Source organism: Pseudoliparis swirei, chromosome 18 (assembly GCF_029220125.1).
Source record: "Pseudoliparis swirei isolate HS2019 ecotype Mariana Trench chromosome 18, NWPU_hadal_v1, whole genome shotgun sequence".
In the NCBI taxonomy this organism is placed as follows: domain Eukaryota; kingdom Metazoa; phylum Chordata; class Actinopteri; order Perciformes; family Liparidae; genus Pseudoliparis; species Pseudoliparis swirei.
In genome coordinates, this window is record NC_079405.1 from 28,369,509 (window position 1) to 28,379,508 (window position 10,000).

At 50.0% G+C, this 10,000-nt stretch overlaps 1 protein-coding gene across 1 annotated transcript in view; it reads right to left on the reverse strand.

Moving 5' to 3' along the window:
• Positions 1-10,000, reverse strand: part of LOC130207783 (rho guanine nucleotide exchange factor 40-like) — a 41,701-nt gene that overhangs the window by 3,884 nt on the left and 27,817 nt on the right. The window contains exons 15-19 of the mRNA XM_056436482.1: positions 9,951-10,000; positions 3,567-3,816; positions 2,291-2,380; positions 1,135-1,359; positions 1-115 (exon numbers count right to left, since the gene is read on the reverse strand). The exon at positions 1-115 is cut by the window's left edge and continues 56 nt beyond it; the exon at positions 9,951-10,000 is cut by the window's right edge and continues 891 nt beyond it. Coding sequence (XP_056292457.1) covers positions 1-115; positions 1,135-1,359; positions 2,291-2,380; positions 3,567-3,816; positions 9,951-10,000 — 730 coding nt within the window. The remainder of the gene's footprint in view (positions 116-1,134; positions 1,360-2,290; positions 2,381-3,566; positions 3,817-9,950) is intronic.

The window sequence follows — 10,000 nt, forward strand, 5'->3', positions numbered from 1 at the left end:
TGCTGAAGAGGATGAGCTCCTGGAAGAGGAACACGTGGCGCAGACATTTCCTCTTCCTGAAGGTGACCGTGAACTCATCCTGGCGTATCAGCTGGCCCTGCTCCTTCAGGTTCACCTGCAGGAGGTGTTCTTCGTTAGCAAAGAGACCGTGACCCGGCGACGCGCGACGGGATGAACTCTCCGATTCATTTCTGAGAACATGAAGTGAAAGACTCCAGACTCACATCCCCCCACACCCAACACTCCCTTTGCATTCCACGGGAGTCAAACCCTTATCCTCCACATCCATCTCCATTCCTTCCATCCCAGATTACTCATGATTGACAGGCGGCACAGATCCAGATCACAATGATGAATATGTTCCTCTCTTCTCCTCCTCCTCCTCCTCTTCCTCCCCCAGGCATCATTCCTAATTGCCGTCGTCCTGCCTGTACCTGTTTCCCTCCATGTTTTACAGATATTCCGACAGTGTTTTGCGCAACGCGGGATGAGAGAGTGATGAAGTCATTCTCACCACAGAATAATAAACACACTATATCTGTGTAGTACCTGTATGTGTTCACTACAGTTCAAAAGTTTGGGGTCAACCAGACAATTTGGTGTTTCCTATGAAAACTCTCACTTTTATTTCTCAAATAAATTGCAAAATTAATATAAAATCTAGTCAAGACATTGACGAGGTTATAAATCATGATTTTTATAGTAAATATGAATTTAGTTTTTCTTGTGGCTCAAAGGAAGGCCAGTTTTACAGCTTCTCTCACCAGCGTAACTGTTTTCAGCTGCGCTCACATAAAAAGGGTTTTCAAGGGTTTTTTACCCCTCCGCTAGTCTTCTAAGGCGATAACACAATGTCCCACTAGAACACTGGAGATGGGCCTCTACACACCTCTGTAGAGACTTCACTAAACACCAGAGAATAGTCATGTACACATTAACTATGTAGAGAGTATTGATGATTAATTTAATGTCATCTTCATTGATAAAAAACAGTGCTTTGAAAAATAAGGACATTTCTACGTGGCCTCAAACTTTTGAACGGTCGTGTGTAAGATAAGATATGGAAATTCAACTTTCTAATACTTCTGCTTCATATCACGGTTTCAAATAGCACAAAGAACCCGCCTGGCTTACGTCACAGTGGTGGATGGCGTCCATGGCCAGCAGGTTGTTGCCGTGGTGCAGTTGGAAGTGGACGACCTCCAGGGCGGCCTTGACCTCGGCCGTCTCTCGGGGTCGCCCCGCGCCGCACTCCGCCCTCAGGTCCTGCAGCAGCAGGCTGTACTTGCTGATGCGCTGCACGGGCTTCAGCAGGTAGGACCGCAGGTCCATCTTGTCGCCCAGCTGCAGCTGCTTGTGCTGCAGGGTGGAGAGAAAAAGCTTAGAACACGCTAACCTCAAGATAATAAAAGAATATAACGTGTAGTCTGTTCTTTGCATTAGCCGTGTGAGGCTCTCGGATGTCACTGTGAGCGTGTTAGCTCGTAACAGCCACGAGGGTTTGATTTGAGAAATCAGAATCCAGGAAAGTTTATAATCTACTTTCTGAATTACGGAATATTTATGTTAATGACAGACATGTCGTATCATATCATAAAATATCGCAACATACCGAAACATAGTGTAACATATCGTAAAATATTGTAACATATTGTAACATATCGTAACATACCAGAACATATCGTAACGTATCGTAAAATATCGCAACATACCGAAACATATTGTAACATATCGTAAAATATTGTAACATATTGTAACATATCGTAACATACCGTAACATATCGTAACGTATCGTAAAATATTACAACCTACCGAAACATATTGTAACATATCGTAACATATCGTAAACTATAGTAAGACATCGTAACATGTTGTAACATACCATATGATATCGTAACATACCGTAACATATCATATCATATCGTAATATATCATAACATATCGTAACATATCATATCGTAACATATCATATCGTACCATATCATAACATATCGTAACATACCGTAACATACCGTAGTATATCAGAATATATCGTATGATTGTACGATAGAGTTTATTTATTTTGTGTATGTATTTATTGTTCTTTTTCTACATCAAATAAAGACAAAAGGAAAAGAAGGATACGATCTCAGGAACTCGGCGTGTCTGCAGCTCTAGCGGCTTCACCAAGAACCACGGCGACGGAACGCCGCTACAATGCTAATGTTAGCATTTAGCTGAAAGCACGGCTCCGGCTGAGTGTGTTCTCCCTAAGAAGAGCTAGCATGAGGCTATGAGACGTGGGCCTCACCTTGAAGAAGGCCTGTCCGTGGTCCGTGAGCAGGCCGTCGGACTGAGGCTTGTTCTTGCTGTAAAGGGCGTACAAAGCGAAGCTCTCCCTCTAGAAAATAAAAGGGATAAACAAAGAAAAGGGTTCTTACACATTTTCATGGATGGATTTCCATGACTTTTCCATGACTTTAAACCAAATGTCCACGACCAAACCGAAATCTCGGTATAAACATGAAACATTTAGAGAGAGAAAAAAAAAAGAGAATTCCAAAGCATACAGTCTACCTTAAATGAAACAAATGAATGAGACAATAGTTTGATTAAAAGAATAAACATTTCTATCCATGTTTATCCCTTAAAACACTTATATAAATGTTTATTACCTTCGCATTGAAAATGCGGAAGGTTATGTTTTGATCGCCGCGTATTTATTTGTATGTGTGTTATTCGCCAAACTCAAAAAGTGTTAAACCGAATCGCATGAAATTTGGTGGGATGATTGGTTATTATCCGGGGACCATTTGATTAGATTTTGGGATTGATCGAGTCAAAGGTCAAGGTCAAGGTCATGAAAAGGTCAAAATCTTCTTGAATCGCATGAAATTTGGTGGGATGTTTGGTTATTATCCGGGGACCATTTGATTCGATTTTGGGATCAATCGGGTCAAAGGTCAAGGTCATGGAAAGGTCAAAATCTTCTTTTTACCATAGCACGGTAAATTTTTATCCAATTGGCATGCAACTAATGCCAAAATGTTCATAATTCAATGCCCAATCTTGTGATATGCGAAGGTATGCGCTCAACCGAGTGCCCATTCTAGTTCTTTATGTGCAAATCCATCTGTTTATATTAATTATTTCAAACTCGGCGTGAATGAACATGTGAATATACCAACATTTACATGACTTTTCCAAAACTTTTATGATTTAAGTTTTTTCCATGACTTTTCCAGGCATGAAAATGACCATATTAAAATTCCATGACTTTTTCAGGTCTTCCATGACCGTACGAACCCTGAAAGAATATTTGTCATGTTCCTTATCGCCACCGCAGTGGCTCACAGCTGAGTGGGCTCGCTCTTATTTCCAGTGAATGATTTCAACACAAAGACACATCTGGAAGCGCTTTATGTTGCTAAATCATCAACATCTGAGTTCACAACAGGAAACCATGAGCAACTCCTTGACATTACGCAGACTCCGCTTGCATCATGGATCCCTCGGGTGCACCCCGCGACACGTCAAAGTCAATACTCTTGACTGCTTTCCCTGCGTGAAGACTCGAAGGCACCTACGTGTCGTAAGAAACAGCGGCCGACCCTGAAGGGTTCGTCCGCGCAGCGCTCCAACTCGTGAAGGAAGTGATGGCGGTGGAAGTCGTGGAGTTTCTCCAAGTTGCCGAAGACGCTCGCCCTCTGGCCCCGGAGGCCCTGAGGGACGTTGGGCCTCTCCAGCTCGGAGAGGTAGTGCTCTCGGACGTAACCCAGGGCCTTCACGTACTCCCTCTCCGTGGACAGCAGCTCCTCCATGATCAGGCGCACCTTCCTGTGTCACATGTGAAACCCCCAGGGATTCATGTAAAGCACAGAACTCTTAAAGGGGACAGAGTGTTATTCTTTTCTCTAGTAACTGGTCTCTAGTCTCTAGTCTCTAGTCTCTAGTCTCTGGTCTCTGGTCTCTAGTCTCTAGTCTCTAGTCTCTGGTCTCTAGTCTCTAGTCTCTGGTCTCTAGTCTCTGGTCTCTAGTCTCTAGTCTCTAGTCTCTGGTCTCTAGTCTCTAGTCTCTGGTCTCTAGTCTCTTGTCTCTAGTCTCTGGTCCCTAGTCTCTAGTCTCTGGTCTCTGGTCTCTAGTCTCTGGTCTCTGGTCTCTGGTCTCTGGTCTCTAGTCTCTGGTCTCTAGTCTCTGGTCTCTGGTCTCTGGTCTCTAGTCTCTGGTCTCTAGTCTCTGGTCTCTAGTCTCTAGTCTCTGGTCTCTAGTCTCTCTCTGGTCTCTGGTCCTGGTCTCTGGTCTCTGGTCTCTGGTCTCTAGTCTCTGGTCTCTAGTCTCTGGTCTCTGGTCTCTGGTCTCTAGTCTCTCTCTAGTCTCTGGTCTCTAGTCACTGGTCTCTAGTCCTGGTCTCTGGTCCTGGTCTCTAGTCCTGGTCTCTGGTCTCTGGTCTCTGGTCTCTGGTCTCTGGTCTCAGTCTCTGGTCCCAGTCCTGGTCTCTGGTCTCTGGTCCTGGTCCTAGTCTCTGGTCTCTGGTCTCTGGTCTCTGGTCCTGGTCCTGGTCTCTGGTCTCTGGTCTCTAGTCCTGGTCCTGGTCTCTGGTCTCTGGTCTCTAGTCTCTGGTCTCTGGTCTCTGGTCTCTGGTCTCTAGTCCTGGTCTCTGGTCTCTAGTCCTGGTCTCTGGTCTCTGGTCTCTGGTCTCTGGTCTCTAGTCTCTGGTCTCTAGTCTCTGGTCTCTGGTCTCTGGTCTCTGGTCTCTAGTCCTGGTCTCTAGTCTCAGGTCCTGGTCTCTGGTCTCAGGTCCTGGTCTCTGGTCTCAGGTCCTGGTCCTGGTCTCTGGTCCTGGTCTCAGGTCCTGGTCTCTGGTCTCAGGTCCTGGTCTCTGGTCTCAGGTCCTGGTCTCTGGTCTCTAGTCTCTGGTCTCTAGTCTCTGGTCTCTAGTCTCTGGTCTCTGGTCTCTAGTCTCTGGTCTCTAGTCTCTGGTCTCTGGTCTCTGGTCTCTGGTCCTAGTCTCTGGTCTCAGTCCTGGTCTCAGTCTCTGGTCTCTAGTCTCTGGTCCTGGTCTCTGGTCCTAGTCTCTGGTCCTAGTCCTGGTCCTGGTCCTGGTCTCTAGTCCTGGTCTCTGGTCTCTGGTCTCAGTCTCTGGTCTCTAGTCCTGGTCTCTGGTCTCTGGTCTCAGTCCTGGTCTCTGGTCCTGTCCTGGTCTCTAGTCTCTAGTCTCTGGTCTCTAGTCCTGGTCTCAGTCCTGGTCTCTAGTCCTGGTCTCTGGTCTCTAGTCTCTGGTCTCTGGTCTCTAGTCTCTGGTCTCTGGTCTCTGGTCTCTAGTCCGTGGTCTAGTCTCTGGTCTCTACTCTGTGGTCTAGTTTCTGGTCTCTGGTCTCTAGTCCGTGGTCTAGTCTCTGGTCTCTACTCTGTGGTCTAGTTTCTGGTCTCTACTCTGTGGTCTAGTCTCTGGTCCTAGTCCTGGTCTCTGGTCCTGGTCTCAGTCCTGGTCCTGGTCCTGGTCCTGGTCTCTGGTCCAGTCCTGGTCTCTGGTCTCTGGTCTCTGGTCTCTGGTCTCTGGTCTCTAGTCTCTGGTCTCTGGTCTCTGGTCTCTGGTCTCTGGTCTCTGGTCTCTAGTCTCTGGTCTCTACTCTGTGGTCTAGTTTCTGGTCTCTGGTCTCTAGTCTCTGGTCTCTGGTCTCTAGTCTCTGGTCTCTAGTCTGTGGTCTAGTCTCTGGTCTCTGGTCTCTGGTCTCTAGTCTCTGGTCTCAGTCTCTGGTCTCTGGTCTCTGGTCTCAGTCTCTGGTCTCTGGTCTCTGGTCTCTGGTCTCTGGTCTCTAGTCCTGGTCTCTGGTCTCTGGTCTCAGTCCTGGTCTCAGTCCTGGTCTCTGGTCCTAGTCCTGGTCTCTGGTCTCTAGTCTCTAGTCTCTGGTCTCTGGTCTCTGGTCTCTGGTCTCTAGTCTCTGGTCTCTGGTCTCTAGTCTCTAGTCTCTAGTCTCTGGTCTGTGGTCTATGGTCTCTAGTCCGTGGTCTAGTCTCTGGTCTCTATTCTCTAGTCTCTCTATGGTCTCTGGTCTCTAGTGTCTGGTCTTTGGTCTCTGGTCTCTAGTCTCCAGTCTCTGGTCTCTAGTCTCTGGTCTCTAGTCCTGGTCTCTAGTCTCTGGTCTCTGGTCTCTGGTCTCTAGTCTCTGGTCTCTGGTCCTGGTCTCTAGTCTCTCTCTGGTCTCTAGTCCTGGTCTCTAGTCTCTGGTCTCTAGTCTCTGGTCTCTGGTCCTGGTCCTGGTCCTAGTCCTGGTCTCTGTCCTGGTCTCTGGTCTCTGTCCTAGTCCTGGTCTCAGTCCTGGTCTCTGGTCTCTGGTCTCTAGTCCTGGTCCTAGTCTCTGGTCTCTGGTCTCTGGTCTCTGGTCCTGGTCCTGGTCTCTGGTCTCTGGTCTCTGGTCCTAGTCCTGGTCCTAGTCCTGGTCTCTAGTCTCTGGTCTCTAGTCCTGGTCTCTAGTCTCAGTCTCTGGTCTCTGGTCCTGGTCTCTGGTCCTGGTCTCAGTCCTGGTCCTAGTCCTGGTCTCTAGTCCCAGTCCTGGTCTCTGGTCTCAGTCCTGGTCTCTGGTCTCTGGTCTCAGTCCTGGTCTCTGGTCTCAGTCCTGGTCTCTGGTCTCTGGTCTCTGGTCTCTGGTCTCTAGTCTCAGTCCTAGTCCTGGTCCTGGTCTCTAGTCTCTGGTCTCTGGTCTCCTGGTCTCTAGTCTCTAGTCTCTAGTCTCTGGTCTCTGGTCTCTGGTCTCTGGTCTCTGGTCTCTAGTCCTGGTCTCTGGTCTCTGGTCTCTGGTCTCTGGTCTCTGGTCTCTAGTCCTGGTCTCAGTCTCTGGTCTCTGGTCTCTGGTCTCTAGTCCTGGTCTCTAGTCTCTGGTCTCTAGTCTCTGGTCTCTAGTCTCTAGTCTCTGGTCTCTAGTCCTGGTCTCTAGTCTCTAGTCTCTAGTCCTGGTCTCTGGTCTCTGGTCTCTGGTCTCTGGTCTCAGTCTCTGGTCTCTGGTCTCTAGTCTCTGGTCTCTGGTCTCTGGTCTCTAGTCTCTGGTCTCTAGTCCTGGTCTCTGGTCTCTGGTCTCTGGTCTCTGGTCTCTGGTCTCTAGTCCTGGTCTCAGTCCTGGTCCTGGTCTCTGGTCTCTGGTCCTGGTCTCTGTCCTGGTCTCTGGTCTCTGGTCTCTAGTCTCTGGTCTCTAGTCCTGGTCCTGGTCTCTGGTCTCTGGTCTCTAGTCCTGGTCTCTGGTCTCTGGTCTCAGTCCTGGTCCTGGACTCTGGTCCTGGTCTCTGGTCTCTAGTCTCTGGTCTCTGGTCCTGGTCTTGGCCTCTGGTCTCTGGTCTCTGGTCTCTGGTCCTGGTCTTTAGTCTCTGGTCTCTAGTCTCTAGTCTCTGGTCCTACCTCTAGTCTCTGGTCCTGGTCCTGGTCTCTGGTCTCTAGTCTCTAGTCTCTGGTGTCTAGTCTCTGGTCCTGGTCTCTAGTCTCTGGTCCTGGTCTCTAGTCTCTAGTCTCTGGTCTCTAGTCTCTGGTCCTAGTCCTGGTCTCTAGTCCTGGTCCTCTGGTCCTGGTCTCTGGTCCTGGTCTCTGGTCTCTAGTCTCTGGTCCTGGTCTCTGGTCCCTAGTCTCTGGTCCTAGTCCTGGTCTCTAGTCCTGGTCTCTAGTCTCTGGTCCTCAGTCCTGGTCCTGGTCTCTAGTCTCTGGTCTCTGGTCTCTGGTCTCTGGTCTCTGGTCTCTGGTCCTGGTCCTGGTCTCTGGTCTCTGGTCCTGGTCTCAGTCCTGGTCCTGGTCTCTGGGCTCTGGGCTCTGGTCTCTGGTCTCTAGTCTCTGGTCTCTAGTCTCTGTCTCACCTGGTCTCTAGTCTCTGTCTCACCTGGTCTCTAGTCTCTGGTCTCTAGTCTCTGTCTCACCTGGTCTCTAGTCTCTGGTCTCTAGTCTCTGGTCTCTAGTCCATGGTCTCTAGTCTCTGGACTCTAGTCCTGGTCTCTGGTCTCTAGTCCTGGTCTCTAGTCTCTGGTCTCTGGTCCTGGTCCTAGTCCTGGTCCTGGTCTCTGGTCCCAGTCCTGGTCTCTGGTCCTGGTCCTAGTCCTGGTCTCAGTCTCTGGTCTCTAGTCCTGGTCCCAGTCTCTGGTCTCTCCTGGTCTCTGGTCTCAGTCCTGGTCTCTAGTCCTGGTCCTAGTCCTGGTCTCTGGTCTCTGGTCTCTAGTCCTGGTCAGTCCCAGTCCTGGTCCTAGTCCTGGTCTCTGGTCTCTGGTCCTGGTCTCTGGTCTCTGGTCCTCTGGTCTCTGGTCTCTGGTCCTAGTCTCTGGTCTCTAGTCTCTGGTCTCTAGTCTCTGGTCTCTGGTCTCTGGTCTCTGGTCCTGGTCCTGGTCTCTAGTCTCTGGTCTCTAGTCTCTGGTCTCTGGTCTCAGTCCTAGTCTCTGGTCTCTGGTCTCTAGTCTCTGGTCTCTAGTCTCTGGTCTCTAGTCTCTAGTCCTGGTCTCTAGTCTCTGGTCCTAGTCTATGGTCTCTGGTCTCTAGTCTCTGGTCTCTAGTCCATGGTCTCAGTCCTGGTCCTGGTCCTGGTCCTAGTCCTGGTCCTAGTCCTGGTCTCTGGTCCTAGTCTCAGTCCTGGTCCTCTAGTCCTGGTCTCTAGTCTCTGGTCTCAGTCTCTGGTCTCTAGTCTCTGGTCTCTAGTCCTAGTCCTGGTCTCTGGGTCTCTCTAGTCTCTGGTCTCTGGTCCTGGTCTCTAGTCTCTGGTCTCTGGGTCTCTAGTCCTGGTCCCAGTCCTGGTCTCTGGTCTCTGGTCCTGGTCTCTGGTCTCTAGTCTCTAGTCTCTAGTCCTGGTCTCTAGTCTCTGGTCTCTGGTCTCTGGTCTCTAGTCTCTGGTCTCTAGTCTCTGGTCTCTAGTCTCTGGTCTCTGGTCTCTAGTCTCTGTCTCACCTGGTCTCTGGTCTCTAGTCTCTGTCTCACCTGGTCTCTGGTCTCTAGTCTCTGTCTCACCTGGTCTCTAGTCGGTCTCTAGTCCTGGTCTCTGGTCCTGGTCCTAGTCTCTGGTCCTAGTCCTGGTCTCAGTCCTGGTCCTGGTCTCTGGTCCTGGTCCTGGTCCTGGTCTCTGGTCTCTGGTCTCTGGTCCTGGTCCTGGTCTCTAGTCTCTGGTCTCTAGTCTCTGGTCTCTGGTCCTGGTCCTGGTCCTCAGTCCTGGTCCTGGTCTCTAGTCTCTGGTCTCTGGTCCTGGTCTCAGTCTCTGGTCTCTGGTCTCTGGTCTCTGGTCTCTGGTCTCTGGTCTCTAGTCTCTGGTCTCAGTCCTGGTCTCTGGTCCTCAGTCTCTGGTCTCTAGTCTCTGGTCTCTCTCTGGTCTCTAGTCTCTGGTCTCTAGTCTCTGGTCTCTAGTCTCTGGTCTCTGGTCCTGGTCTCTAGTCTCTCTCTGGTCTCTAGTCCTGGTCTCTAGTCTCTGGTCTCTAGTCTCTAGTCTCTGGTCTCTGGTCTCTGGTCTCTGGTCCTCTAGTCCTGGTCTCAGTCTCTGGTCTCAGTCCTGGTCTCTGGTCCTGGTCCTGGTCTCTGGTCTCTAGTCTCTGGTCTCTAGTCTCTGGTCTCTAGTCTCTGGTCTCTGGTCTCTGGTCCTGAGTCTCTAGTCCTGGTCTCTAGTCTCTGGTCTCTGGTCTCTGGTCTCTAGTCTCTGGTCTCTAGTCTCTGGTCTCTGGTCTCTAGTCTCTGGTCTCTGGTCTCTAGTCTCTGGTCTCTAGTCTCTGGTCTCTAGTCTCTGGTCTCTGGTCTCTGGTCTCTGGTCTCTAGTCTCTGGTCTCTAGTCTCTGGTCTCTAGTCTCTAGTCTCTGGTCTCTAGTCTCTGGTCTCTAGTCTCTGGTCTCTAGTCTCTGGTCTCTAGTCTCTGGTCTCTAGTCTCTGGTCTCTAGTCTCTAGTCTCTAGTCTCTAGTCTCTAGTCTCTAGTCTCTGGTCTCTAGTCTCTGGTCTCTGGTCCCCCTGGCCTTGAGAGGTTTTACTCACAGCACGTTGCCTCCTGTGAGTTCTCTGGCTGTGAGGAACGTCTCTGGGGT